Source organism: Leptonychotes weddellii, chromosome 16 (assembly GCF_054177405.1).
Source record: "Leptonychotes weddellii isolate Sample4059 chromosome 16, ASM5417740v2, whole genome shotgun sequence".
In the NCBI taxonomy this organism is placed as follows: Eukaryota; Metazoa; Chordata; class Mammalia; order Carnivora; family Phocidae; genus Leptonychotes; species Leptonychotes weddellii.
Genome location: NC_138384.1, coordinates 12686695 through 12701619, shown reverse-complemented (window position 1 = coordinate 12701619; position 14925 = coordinate 12686695). Strand labels below are relative to the sequence as shown.

Below are 14925 nucleotides of genomic sequence, written 5' to 3'. Positions count from 1 at the left end.
AGAAGGGATAAAGATGTTTGGCATGGTATAGGTTGGAGGAGGGGAAAATCATGAATGTGATGTTTGGACATACTGAGTCTGAGGTATCTTTTGAGATATTCAAGAGGCATCGATCGGTGATTGGATTTACAGATCTGGAGCTCAGAGAAGATATATATCAAAGATATATTTATATATATAATCTGCATGTAGGTGGTTTTTAAAAACTACGTGGGCATAAATGAGATAGTCTAGAGAGAAAGCATAGAGTGGGAAAAGAAGAGGATCTGTGTTGTGCCTTAAGTAACTCCAATATTTAATAGCTAGGTAGAAGAGAATAATTCTACAAAAAATTGAGAAGTGGCTAGAGAAATAGGAAGAAAACCAGGATATAGTGTCTCAAGAAGGAGAAGTTCTTGATCACGTTTGTTGCTGAGAGTTCAGGTGAAATGAGAATTGGAAAATGTCCATTGAGTGAGTGAATAACATGGAACTTTGTTATCGAGAACAGTTTAGAGAAGGAGGCAAAATCCAGATTGAAGTGGGTGGAGGAGGAAATAGAAGGTGAGAAAATAAAAAGCTGATGACTATGGACAACCCTTAAGAGCAGTTTGGCTTTAGGTGAGGAGAGGCCAGTACAGATGGTCCCCGACTTCTGATGGTTCAACCTAACAATTTTTTGACTTTATCATGGTGTGAAAACAATATGCATTCAGTAGGAACCATATATCAAGTTTGAATTTTTATCTTTTCTCAGGCTAGCGATACGTGGTTCAGTTCTGTCGTGAGCCTGGACGGGGGCGGCCAGCTGCAGCTCCCAGTCAGCCACACCATTGCAGGGGTAAAGAGCCAATACCCTGACAAGCATTCTGTACCCATACAACCATTCTGTTTTTCACTTTCAGTACCGTATTCAGTGAATTAAAGGAGATATTCAGTTCTTTATTATAAAATAGGTTTTTGGGAGATGATTTTGCCCAACTGTAGGCTAATGTAAATGTTCTGAGAATGCTTAAGGTAGGCCAGGCTAAGCTATGATGTTCACTTAAGGGTATTACATGCATTTTGACTTATGATATTTTTTGACCTAGGATGGGTTTAACCCCATTGTAAGTGGAAGAAGATCTGTAGTTGGATAAGGATATGGGAACGAGAGAGAATTTTTTTCAAGATGGGAGTATACTGACCTAAAAATCCAGAGAGAAGGATTCAGTTGAAGAGAAGTTGAGTCGAGAGGGAGTGAATACTAAAAATACACAGTTCTTGAAAAGGTGAGGGGATAGAATCCAAAGCTCTGATAGTGGGGAGGCTGGCCTTCAACAGGAGACAGAACAGTCTCTATCTTGTAACACAATATAAGGAGGAAGACAGAATGCTCGGGGAGCTTCAGACGTTCGCAGTGAATGAGTGGAGAAGTCCAGTATCAGATGGCTTTTTTCTCTGGGGAGGAGGAGAAGGTATGCGGCCAGAAGATTACCGGGGAAAGTTCTTATGCTGAGGGGGAGTTATAGGTGAGTGGTGAAGTAATCACAGATTGATGTGGGCGATCATAAAGTCCCTGTGTATTAACTGCCTGCGTGCAATCTCCTCCATTCCACATTTGCCGGCCTGAGTTCGGGAGGAGGCAAAAAGAAACCAGAGTGTTGGGGTCATCAGGGTTAGGATTGCTGAAGACACCTCAGCGTTTCTCACACTGGTCTTTCTCGAAATATTCTCCTGACAGATGTTAATAGGTATACTGAGGGGAAAAAAAAAACCTCCTTGGTCAAAGAAGTTTGGGAGAGACGCTCTCTGCTCTTTTCCATCCTTAATATGCACATGAACATATTTGAAGTTCTGAGGGTCTTGAGTTTGAAAATCTGGTTAAATTTAGTTTTGTCAACTTTTTCAAGCTTATTTGCTTTCAGAATGCTGTGTGTGTGTGTGTGTGTGTGTATAAACTGCATCTGTTAAAGTCTCATCGTTTGGTTTATCTCATTGTTTGGTCAGGTAATCAGGAGTTCACCACACCCCTATTTAAAAGGACAGGAGCCTTTATCCCTTTCATCCAGCATGTTTACATTATCTATCATTAGCCATTTAAATCCATATTGATTTAGGGTGGAACAATAGCATACTTCTTCTGAAACACACCTCATTCTTCATGAACAGCAGTGCTATGTGCCTGTTCCACTTGTTCTCAATTCTTCTCATAAACTTGAAAAACAGTGTGTTCTTCCAGGACCATAAGAAGCAATCTTGAAATGTGGCAAGGCAAACAGGGCCAGCAGCCATCCCAAATAGCTAATAGTGCTGGCAGGGAGGGTGGCAATGAGAGTCACCTGTATTATTATTTATTACTATTATTTATTATAAGCAACATTTTCATAGATGCTTACAGCGTGTTATTTTGCATAATCACATTTAATTATGGTTGAACAAGGTACAAATCTTATTGGTGAGAGCAAGGAACATAGTTTGGGGGGGGACGACAAAAGACGTGTTAACGAAAATAGAGAGGAGCTGGGGAGGGAGCTAAGTGTCAGGGACAGTGGCCTAGATCATGCATTCTCAGTGGAACTGCTGTTGCCACCAGCGGGGTAAAAAGTGGTTTGTGGGGGGCAAAAAACGTAGGTATAACAATGATTTGTGGCCCTTTGGAGGGCCATTAAAAACTGCGTAAAAATATGCAGTATATTTGTGGTATTAATAGTTCATGGTAGAGGATGATTAGAACAAAAATGTCTACCATAGGCTTGCTGAGGGGGGGAGGTAATAATGGAAAAAAGATTGGGGAGCCACGGTTTAAATCCTGTAGTGCCTGTGGAATGTGTTGACATTTGTGAGTGATTTTGTTCCCAGACCCATGTTAGACAGCTCATTTGTCTAACACAGTGTCTGCTTCTGGCTTCATTTGTCCTGCCCATCTTCCCCAAGGCCCTAAATGACTATGTTTTGCCCCCATTAAGCTCTTCTCTTCTGGCCACAGCTGACCGGATTAGGGTGGATATAAGCCAAGACCAGTTATGGCCAGTGCATGACTGGTCCCAGGAAGCCTGGCTTTGTTCACTTCCTCTCATCAGGCCCTGTGATGCTGCTCTGTATTTTTATAATGTCTGCCGCACAGCTTGCTCCGTTTGAGATGACTTGAGTGGGTGCCAGAAGAGCCCTGGGGGGTTGTGACATCTTCCCAGTCAGGACACTTGGCCTGGGGGTGTACTATTTGAGTAAGATTGAATGTGACTGAATGAGGAGAGAAGAGAAATCTGTTCGAATCATCAGCTCTTCATCTTGCATGCATTCAGCATCTGATGAATGCAGACTAGGGTTTCTTAACAGCTGTGATATTGACATTTTGGACCAGAGAATTTTTGTTGGGGGCGCGGGTGAGGGCTTTTCTGTACATTGTAGGAGGTTTAGCAGCATCCCAGGCCACTCCCCACTAGATGCCAGCAACACCCACTCCACCAGTGGTGACAACCAAAAATGTTTCTACACATTGACCAAAGTCCCCTGGGGAACAAAATCACCTTGGGTTGAGAACAACTGATATAAACTAGAGCCATTAGAGATGGCTATAAATCTAATTGTACCAGTATGATCAGAAACGCCACAAAGGGCTTGTGATCTGCTGTTGAGCATCACCTTAATGAGGATGTTACCAGAAATGATGGAAGACAGTCCTTGAGAGAGCTAAAACCAGCGTTGTTACCAAGATAATCACAGCTACCACTTAGTGAGTGTTTGCTTATGTGCCGGATGCTTGCCACGCATGTTCCATTTATTAACTCATCAGCCCTCCCAGCAACTCCAGGAAGTCAGTGCCACCATTATTCTACCCACCCTACAGTTGAGGGAACTGAGACATGGAGATATTAAGGGACTTGCTGGAGGTCACCCAGGCAGCATGGTTCCAGAGCCCATGCGCTCATGAGCACAGAACGACTCCTTTGGAGAAGGAGAAGCAAGCCGCTCTGTACTCCAGCATCCCATAGAGATGGTTCCTAAGGAAGTTGCTAACATTAAGACAATTCAGGTGGAGGCTGGAATTTCAGAGGGGACATCAGAGGCAGTTGAGTCTGTCACTGCCTGTCCCCCTCACTGGTCTTCTTAACTCTGCACCATCACCTACTGCCCTGGCCTTATGTTCAATGTTGGGGAAACTTTTTACAGTTTTGGAAGGTTCGTAGAGGCAAGAAGCATTTGCTTGGGAGATTCTTGCTAGGCTTTTGAGGTCTTTCTAGAGTGGCTTAGGTTTACATGTTAGAATAAGTTCACTCCTTTAGAGCCACATATAGATTAACTTTGCTAGACCCAGCTGGCAAAGGTAACCACTCACGCATCTCAGGTGGTGCCAGAGCCCAAGAGCTCCTCGGCAGAATCAGGCGTGAGAATTCCCATCTGCCATCGATGGCACTTTATGAGGTGAGGACCACGTCCGAAGTGGGAGTGGGAACCAAAGGGAAGATGAAGTGTTGGCATCTTTCAGGTTTGGACAAAGCGAAATATTAAGCAAGTCAGGACTCAGAGGTCCCTGGAGTTCCCGACAAATATAGACCTTCTTCCTGTTCCTTCCAACCCAAGGACAGCACCAGTGTCAGGAGTCAGCAGTGTGGATACTTGGCATGTGCTGCAAAGGCAATTGTCTTGAAGCAGGAAGGCAAACTGTGCTGCTCCCCAGTGGAGGGTGTGGTATTGCCAGGCTGGCCATGAAAGGATCACCAGGGTTGCTTGATCAACATACAGAATCCCAGCTCCCACCCTGGTGGATTCCAATTCCAGCAGATCTGAGGTGTGGCATGGCAAAATGAATTTCTAACAGTAGATTCGGATGTATCACAAGACCCGGGGAGTGCTGCAAAGACTGGGAGCAACAACCTCTATCATGTGGAGAGGTGACCCAGAAGAGCTGAACAGCGCCAGCCATACTAGACCTGAGGTCCTCTGGCCGACGATCACATTAAAAGAACCCTTTGCCCAGACCCTAGGGTGATATATACAATATTATCACAACTCACACCTCACACAAGAAAGAAAGGGCTTAGTTGCTAGTTGCCTACTTTCTACAGATTCTTAAGAGCACAGTATGATGGTCAGTATTGATCAGTTTAGACTCAGTTCATATTCTAACACCAAATATTGTCTTAGAATTTTTTTTTTATGGGTAACACATAATAGTAAAAGTATAAAAAAATCTATAAAGATGCTTATGCTATCAGGTTAGGGTCCTCTAAGAATTAGTATTTACTGCTAAGTAATTAGAAAGCATAACATGGGAAACTCCTAACAGAATCCTATTTGGAATTTTAGTGTTAACGGATGGCAGCTTCACAAGTCAAAGTCTTCTATGTGATAGGAAAACACTGGTGGGAAATGATGTCCACATCAGGCCCAGCCACCCCCATGAATTTAAGAGCTTGCTCTGTCGTGCAGAGATCTTATTTTGTATTTGTGATAACTGATAGCTGTGACGGCCAAGCTCACCATAAGCATCCAATCCTGTTCTCTGTTCCCTTTTTGAATCCATCAGGAGTTCCATGGTCTCAGAGTTCATATCCCTGTGGAATGTGCTGGTGGGTTCTTTGGTGGAAGACCCATTTCCCCGGTTTTCCTGTCTCCTCCCTTTCCCACCGGGCAAGATGTGGACAGAGAAGTTTATGGATTTACTCCACTGATACTGCGTGGTGCTAAATAGGACCCCAGGCCACAAAGTCTTTGAGGTATACCCGGATAGGAAAGCCAAGAAGAGAAGAAAGGCAATACTCCTTTTTCAGGGTGGAATATGCTGCTGAATCTCTTCTAGGCATGAGCAGAAACATGGAAGTTTCTCAGCTTGAGCATGTGTGGGCACAACTCATGCTCACATGTACACCAGTGTACATGTAATTAAGACTCAGAAGCTTTTGGGGGCGCCTGGGTGGCTCAGATGGTTAAGTGTCTGCCTTTGGCTCAGGTCATGGTCCCGGGGTCCTGGGATCGAGTCCCGCATCAGGCTCCCTGCTCCTTGGGAGCCTGCTTCTCCCGCTCCTTCTCTCTCTCTCTCTCTCTGTCTCTGTCTCTCATGGATAAAAAAAAAAAAAAAAAAAATCTAAAAAAAAAAAAAGACTCAGAAGCTTTTGGTTAATGGGGCTGAGGCTGATGCCAGTTGGGGACAGAGCTTCTTCTACCCTCTTGGCGGACTTAGTTGGAGGGAGTCCATGTAGACAGAAGATCCAGTGACAGGTTTTTCTGCTCTTGCTCAGATCTGACAAGGTGGTAGCCCAGCAAAGTCATGGTATCATTGCAGACTTTTTGAAGTCGAGAAACGTTTCCATAAGGCAAGGTCCAGCGCCAGGCCTGGGAGACGTTGAGGGCATTCCTGGCATTAGTGTGGAAGGCATGATGACCCATGCCCTTGCCTCGAGTGCTGTTGTACACCCAGGTCTGGAGGTGGGGCAAGAATTTCAGTCCCACATATTTATACATTTGGGCAGTCTGGGCAATGGGGTCCTGGACCAGGTCCTCATAGCGAACAAGCATGTAGCGTTGCCTCAGGGCTTTGGGCAAGGACTGCACAGCCTTATAGATCTCCAGCTGGCTTTGGCAGATGACCTGCATCACGTAGTAAGGCTGATCCTTCTCCTTGATTTTCTCCCAATGCTGCCCCATCACAATGCGGCTGTCAATCATGAGTTCCCGTATGGTGTGTTCTCGAGAACGGAACACCGCCCGGGGATCCCGTACCAGGTGCACAATGTGCAGATTGAGGGAAGGGTCTCTCAGCAGTGGGTAGAGCACCTGCAGGTTGAAGAAGCGCACCTCCTTGAGCACCACGTGGCTATAGGAGCGACAGGCCTTCTCTACCACCTCAAAGGGCTGTTTACTGCACAGAAGCTTGCAGTGAGCCTGGGGTATGATCATATCCCGGGAGAAGATGTTGCAGGCAGGTGGGGAACACAGGGCCCGGCTGTTCTCCCACTGGAAGAGGCTGGACTGTCTTCGAGGACTGGGTTTCATGTAGGCATCAAAGACACTCATGTCACACAGAAAAATGGCACGGATCAGATCCCTCACTGCCATATGCAGCCTCCAGGCAGTGCTGTGTGTGAAGGTCATCCAGATGTGCCACGCGGGCTCCATCAGGTAGAAGACATCCGGGTGCTGCCCAAAAAGCTGTCCCACAAAAGAAGAACCAGAGCGCCAGGAAGACAGGACCAGCACATGCATGGGCTTGGGCTCCTCCTTCGTGGACAGGGAGTTGAAGTTGTGGCCATACAGATGGAAGAAGAGAGCAAAGATGGCCATCTGGGAAACCAGAAACAGCAGTGGCCGCATTTTTTTGGGCAGTATCATCATGCTGAAGTGGAAGACCTTTAAGGAACAAGCAGAAGGGTTGTTAGGCTTCTGTTTTGGTGTCAGCCTTCCATCCCCTTTCTTGCCAAAGTCATTTTTCCCCCTGACCCCCAGCAAGGAGCAACGTAGAGTGCTGGGAACTTCTGGTAACCAACTACACAAATGCTTCTCTGAATCAATTCCTGTCCCTTGCAGTTAGTATGTCAATAAGATCTATTTATTTTAGGCTCTTTACTTCCTTCCTCCTGGTCTTTCTTGTCCAGTGAGCTGCCAAAAATGCCTGAATGTAGCCATATTTCATCGTCTTAGAGGAATAGCTCCACCCTGCCACCTTGGTGACACACACGTGTCCACATGGGCCACTTAGGCAAAGCTTCACCACAGTCTGACCAAATTTTGGTGGAATGCTCTGTGATTCCTTCTGAAACTAAGGGAGATAAGCTGACTTGGGAGGAACTACTTCAAGGTCATTGTTCACCCACCTCCCCTATCTTCAGGGAAATTGCCGTAGGCCATTTCTCATTGCTTTCCTTCATCTCAAGCAAGCACAGGCCTTTCAATCCCCTGAAGGATATGGTTGCAGGCTATAAAACTGGCTTGAGTTTGGAGTTGTCTCCTCAGGGGCAGAGCCAAGTGCCCATGGTACCTGTCATTTGGTCCCCTCTGGTTTGGCATCATCCTGTGGGACTAGGGACACGAGGAACTGACCCAGGCTGACCTTACATCTGTGTAGCTAAGAAACTATCTGAATCTATTTGGCTTGAATTGTTGTCTCCTTAACAGCTGGCTCTATGGAAGTGTGCAAACCAACCTGAAAGCTGCATTAGTGATACTTGTGGCCTGTTAGCCACTGTGCTGCTGCCGGGGGAATACTTCACTGCGTGACACAACCCAATCAGAGCAGCTCAGTACAGATGGCCAGGTTGTGTACTGCACAACCCTAGGGAATGCCATCTCATCAAAACTTTAAGATATTTCTTATTAAAAAATGTTCTCAAAAAAAAAAAATGTTCTCATAGGTGACGGTAAAGTATTTTGGTCCAACAGAATAAGAACATTAGGATGATTTTCCAGTTGTTAGATGTTAAATATCTGGAGAGGGGTGCCTGGATGGCTTAGTCAGTTAAGCGGCCAACTCTTGATTTTGGCTCAGGTCATGATATCAGGGTCCTGGGACTGCGCCCCGTGTTGGGCTCCATGCTCAGCAGGGAGTCTGCTTGGGATTCTCTCTCTCCCTCCGCCCCTCCCCCACTTGTGCATGCTCTCTCTAAATAAATTAAATAAATAAATAAATAAATAAATAAATATAATCTTTAAAAAAATATCTAGAGAAATGAATTCCACTTAGTAATTCACACTAAGGCTCATACAGACTGGTGGCAACCCTCAACTTCCTTCATAATCAAGGCTCACTTTGTATGAAAAGACCATGGTTCCCAGTGACATGCTAGAATATTATTCTGAGGGTTTTTTAAGAGTTTAAGGTTAAGGGTTCTTTAAGGGTTAAGATGAATCTGGATCATTTTGGGTGACTTCCTAGCATAAACAACTATTGAGAGATAGAACAGATAGAATAGCTATTTCACATAGTGTAAAATATTAATAGTAGCAAGGTGCTAATTTTTTTTAAACATTTTGTTTTTAAGTAATCTGTACACCCAACATGGGGCTTGAACTCATAATCCTGAGATCAAGAGTCCCATGCTCCACCAACTGAGGCTGCCAGGCACCTGCAAGGTGCTAATTTGCATATTGTTATATACCCAAGATAGTCTTCCTTCCAGCTTTTTTTTTTTTAAAGATTTTATTTATTTATTTGAGAGAGAAAGAATGAGACAGAGAGAGCATGAGAGGGGGGAGGGTCAGAGGGAGAAGCATACTCCGCACCAAGCGGGGAGTCCGATGCGGGACTCGATCCTAGGACTCCAGGATCATGACCTGAGCTGAAGGCAGTCGCTTAACCAACTGAGCCACCCAGGCGCCCCCTCTTCCTCCTAGCTTTAACAAAGAAAATATATTTCTAGGGGTGCCTGGGGGGCTCAGCCGGTTAAGCATCTGCCTTGGGCCCAGGTCATGATCCCAGGGTCCTGGGATGGAGCCCCACATCAGGCTTCCTGCTCAGCGGAGAGCCTGCTTCTCCCTTTCCCTCTGCTGCTCCCCATGCTTGTGCACTCTCTCTCTCTCAGAGAGAGAGAGAGCCAGAGTGTGGACAGCAAAAACGGGGAGGGGCAGAGGGAGAAGCAGATTCCCCGCTCAGCAAGGAGCCCAACATGGGGTGGGGCTCAATCCCAGAACCCTGGGATCATGACCTGAACCAAAGGCAGATGCTTAACTGACTGAGCCACCCAGGCACCCCAATAAATAAAATCTTTAAAAAAAATTTTTTTAAAGGAAAAAAAAGAAAATATATTTCTAGACAGTAATTGGAGCTGGATTTAAGGTTTGTTAATTTCCTGGTGACAGATCTTATCACTAATTTTTAAAAAGTTTTTAATGAGTAATAGTTACATGGTTCAAATTGTTTTAAAAAGTATGATTATCATGGACATTAAACCCACAGACTTAGAATTTAGAAGGCTTCTTCAGGCGCCTGGGTGGCTCATTTGTTAACATCTGCCTTCGGCTTGAGTCATGATCCCAAGGTCCTGGGATCAAGTCCCACATAGGTGCATCGGGCTCCCTGCTCAGTGAGCCTGCTTCTCCCTCTCCCTCTGCCTGCCACTCTCCCTGCTTGTGCTCTCTCTCTCTGTCAAATAAATAAATAAAATCTTTAAAAAAATAAATAAAAGAAGGCTTCCTACAATTCTGCATGCATGCAGGACATAAGGGGAGTGCTTACCAGCCTGAGTCTAGCCTGTCACACTGCAAGTCTTTAACAGGCGAGGGGGAAATACTATGACAAGCAGTTATGTCTGTGGATGAAGACTATAGTCATAAACTGGAAAACTTTTAGAGCTCTTTGTAAACAGGGTTAATGACATACCTTAATGACGGGTCACAGTATATTTCTGGGGGAAAGAACACCTAAGAATTTTACCAGCTGCTGAATCAGTAACCTCTTCTGTACTCACAGCTAGGATGAATCTGCTAGCTCGTGTTTAGTCATTACTGTACAGCGAAAGTCTACTTCAGTACATGTCCCCTATCTGCCCATTTCCCACCTTGCCCCCAGGTAGCAACTGGGTTCATTTTGTATGTGTCTTTTCAGTTGCTTTCTGCACACCCAAGAAAATTCAAATGTATATGTAGTCTTAATTTTCCCCCCTCTTTATAATAGAAAAAGTAGCAAGTTATACACAGCATGCTTTTTTAACTTTACAGTATGTCTTGGTGAGCTTTACATGGTAGCACATAAAGCATTTCCTCACTCCATTTTACCACTACAAAGAGTTCTATAATATAGATATACCACAGTTTATTTAACTAGTTTCCTCCTTGCTGGGCTTTTGGCTTATTTCCAGCTCTTTTGCCATTACAAAAACTTCAATGATGACCTGATGTTGAAACCTCGTTACACGTGTATGTAAGCTAAATCCCCAGAAGGGGAATTGTGGAGTCAAAAAATACACGTGTGTGTAGCTTTGCTATCTGTCACCCACATGGCCTTCATACTGGTCATAAACCATTCACTATATCCAGAGCTGCAGAAATTCTAGGGAGTAGATTTTCAAGGAGGAATATATAAATATAAAATATATAAATATAAAAGCAGGTTTATAGCTTGCTTCCTGAAGAGGTACAGCATGCTTTGCCAGCTCATGGGCTTCCCTTGGAAGTCCCCTGAACCTTCTGGGAAGTGTGTACTGACCCAAGCCAAACCTTGTGCAGTGGCATAGAAACCCTCCTCTTCCATTCTTTACAACAGTGCATTTCCTCCTTATTGCCCAAAGGATCCAGTGAGGATCCTCTCTCCTTCATGGCCAGGATTACTTTGCTATATGCCAAGGAAATGTCAGTGAGGGGTAATTCCTTTCTTTGCCCTGAAGGTTAGAACAGGACCAGCTAAGATACGCTCTTAGGTCTTTCAAACTCAAGCCCAAGAGGAAATGATTAGAAACTAGGACATTATTAATAATAGCCCAAGATTGCCCTCCTCTACCCCCACCTCCCAAAGACTGAGGAAATGACTTTAGCAAGAGATTCTCTGCCAAAGGTAACGTGAGTATCTGGAAAAATTTGGAACAAAGATAGGAAACAACAGAGCAAAAGAGAGAGAAAAGTAAAGAAGGGAAGAACTTAACCTGTGCACATTTATAAGGAAACCGTGGTAGAATTTTATATGCAGGGCCTGTAATCAACTCAAAAAGAAGCTAACATTTCTTAAGGATTAGGAATGTAGACCTTTCAAAGTTATACTTTCGCTCCCCAATCCTGGCTTTGGGCCAACTCAGTGTCCTGAGCAGGATCAATGGCTCTAAGTCCTCCTTGCCTACCAGTAGCTCCTAGCCTCATGCCCATTCTCTCTCAGAGCTGGAGCCAGGCCTTCTAACTCCGTCCCCAGTTGTCCTCAGGCTTCAGTTGTTCACGGCTCTCAGGAATTCCCATGGAAACCCTTCGATTTCTTTCTCTGCTTTTTCTTACCATGAGCACTCACCCTGGCCAGAAAGAAAATATGCTTTTGTAAAGTGATTCCCATGTCTTGTCACTGGGATCTAGCTACTTCCTGGATCCAGGCAACCCATGATGGGGCTAGCCAGAACAGCCAGGGAGTACTGTAGGCAAAGCCCATGTCTGCAGAGATTGTAATCAGTAGTAGAGATGATATTCTTGAGGGCCTGGGAGAAGTGAGCAGATGTGGCTCCACGAAGAAAGGGCATGTCGGGTTTTTTATGGCCATCTCCTCTCATCTAACTACCACCTCTCCCCCTGTCCTGCACTAACCTTCTCTGTGGTCCTTGGAGTTGGTAAGTGTTTGTGAGAAGTGTGTGACACAACTCCATTTCAGAGTCCCTAGTCCACCTTCCCAAGTGTTCTTTTCCTGGCTATTCAGATGCCAAGCTTGAATCCCCCCCTCCCCGTTGTCAGAACCCCGGTCTGCTCATCTCTGGCCTGGCCTTTGATAGTAAGTAGCCTCTCTCTTCTGTCTCTCAAATTCCCCATCCCCCCCATCCACTGCTGCCAAAAACTGTCTTTTCTAAAGCACAAGTCTATCAGTCCCCTCCTTGAAATCCTTCAGTAACTTTCCAGCACATAGAGGATTAAATCAAAATCCCCAAGTCTTTTTTTTTTTTTTTAAAGATTTTTATTTATTTACTTGACAGAGAGAGAGAGAGATCACAAGTAGGCAGACAGGCAGGCAGAGGGAAAGGGAGAAGCAGGCTCCCCACTGAGCAGGGAGCCCGATGCTGGGCTCGATCCCAGGACCTTGGGATCATGACCTGAGCCGAAGGCAGATGCTTAACCATCTGAGCCACCCAGACGTCCCTAAAATCCCCAAGTCTTGTACCCAGGGACCTTCATGGTCTGATCTTTGATCCCCTGTCAGTCCCCTGCTTTTCAGCACTGCAGGCTCCAGACTTTACTTTCAGTTCTTTCCTGTTATTTAGAAGCCCTTACTCCTGAGATTTAATTATTCTCTAAACTTTCCAGTAGCATCCATCTCTCACTCTATAGTAAATAGCTGTAGAAGAATGTTTCTACTACTGGGCTACTGTAACTTAAGGGTAAATGCTATGTCTTGCCTTATTTAAAGGTACATGAAACTTGTAAGTGATTAAGGCTCTTTAAACACTTGTTGAATAAATCAATAGTTGAATATGGGAAGAGGAGTAATCATAGCTGGAAAGCAGATAACTGAATGAGATCCACTGAGAAACAGAAACTTGTCTTTTGCACATGGGTGTCTCTGTAGTATCAGTTACTAAAATTTAGGTGATTCTGTTGAGTATTGAGCACAGAACCAAAACTATCTCAATTGCATGGAGCAAAATATTAATAAAGTTAGAGGCATAGGTTTGATGGTATAGCACAGGTAACCTTATTCAAAAAAAAAAAAGAGTTTCTACACCGAGTATGTATTAATGAAAACTAGAAAAAAAAAAACCCATGAACATTGTTTTTTAAATTAATAAGAAATAAAAGCAGGGCATTTGGGTGGCTCAGTTGGTTGATATCTGACTTTCGATATCGGCTCTGGTCATGATCTCAGGGTTGTGAAATCAGCCCCGCTCAGCCGGGCGTCTGCTTCTCTTCCTCTCTCTCTCCTTCTCCCTAAATAAATAAATAAATCTTAAAAATAAAAAAAGAAATAAAAGCTGTATTGCAGAGCAGAAGACCACTCAGACTACTTCTTTTGTCTAACTAGCTTAGAAAAAGAAAAAACAGAGAAAACCCTCAGCACATCCTGTCATCACTGCCCCCCCAAATAATTTAAAAACAGGTGTTTACCAACTAGGGGTGAGTGGTATTTTCTTAAAAAAACATCACCATCATCAACATGACCTCATCTGGCAGCCTGATGACCACGGGCTGAATTATGGATGACCCCCAAATGAGTACTGGGTAGCCTTTTAGAAACAAAATGAGCAGGGGCGCCTGGATGGCTTAGTCAGTTAAGTGTTTGCCTTCAGCTCAGATCATGATCCCAGGATCCTGGGATCAAGTCCCGAGCAGGGCTCCCTTCTCTGCAGGGAGTCTGCCTCTCCCTCTGCCTGCCACTCCCGCTGCTTGTGCTCTCTCTGTCAAATAAATAAATAAAATCTTTAAAAAAGGGGGGGGGTCACCTGGGTGGCTCAGTCAGTTAAGCGGCTGCCTTCGGCTCAGGTCGTGATCCCAGGGTCCTGGCATCGAGCCCCACATCGGGCTCCCTGCTCCGCGGGAAGCCTGCTTCTCCCTCTCCCACTCCCCCTGCTTGTGTTCCCTCTCTCACTGTGTGTCTCTCTGTCAAATAAATAAAATATTTAAAAAAAGAAAATGAATTCTGAGGGAAAAAATAACAGGCAGCAATTTAAGAGTCCCGAATTCCAGCCACTGGCACATTCCTAACTTAGATTCCCCAGTGAGATTATGCTCCCATAACCCGAAATTAGAGATGGCAGAAGATATTTTCACAAACCGAGAGATCAGAGCTGGATTGGGGAAACTGAAATCCACACATATACCTATAGACTCAGGAAAACCATGGGGATAAGCACCTGGGCAAAGGTGACCATATAGTAACAAACACTGACTAGACTGAAAGTGCCAGGAGGGTTGGACCTGGGTCCTCACCACTGCTGCATGTCCAGTGTGCCAAAAACAGTGCCTGAAACATCTACCGAATGATGACTGAATGACATCATTTGTAGAGCAGTTTTTAGTGCTTGAGGTGCCCTCGTTGATTCGGGTAAGGAAGCGGGGGTGGGGGGGACAAGATAGTTTTATTTTGCGCATATAAACGTATTTCAATTCCAACCAGAAGTTCTAGACTGGTCTGAGGCCATACAAGACAGAAGTCTCGGGCGCCTGGGTGGCTCAGTTGGTTAAGCGACTGCCTTCGGCTCAGGTCATGATCCTGGAGTCCCGGGATCGAGTCCCGCATCGGGCTCCCTGCTCGGCAGGGAGTCTGCTTCTCCCTCTGACCCTCCCCCCTCTCATGTGCTTGCTCTCTCTCATTCTCTCTCTCTCAAATAAATAAATAAAATCTTTAAAAAAAAA

The 14925-nt window shown here is 44.9% G+C and overlaps 1 protein-coding gene across 1 annotated transcript in view; it reads right to left on the bottom strand.

Annotated features, from left to right (window-relative positions):
- Positions 1-6044: 6044 nt before the first annotated feature.
- The window catches only part of CHST4 (carbohydrate sulfotransferase 4), a 10608-nt gene continuing 1727 nt past the window's right edge, over positions 6045-14925 (bottom strand). The window contains exon 2 of the mRNA XM_081806375.1: positions 6045-7308. Within this exon, the coding sequence (XP_081662501.1) occupies positions 6139-7293 (1155 nt within the window). The 5' untranslated portion in view covers positions 7294-7308 and the 3' untranslated portion in view covers positions 6045-6138. The remainder of the gene's footprint in view (positions 7309-14925) is intronic.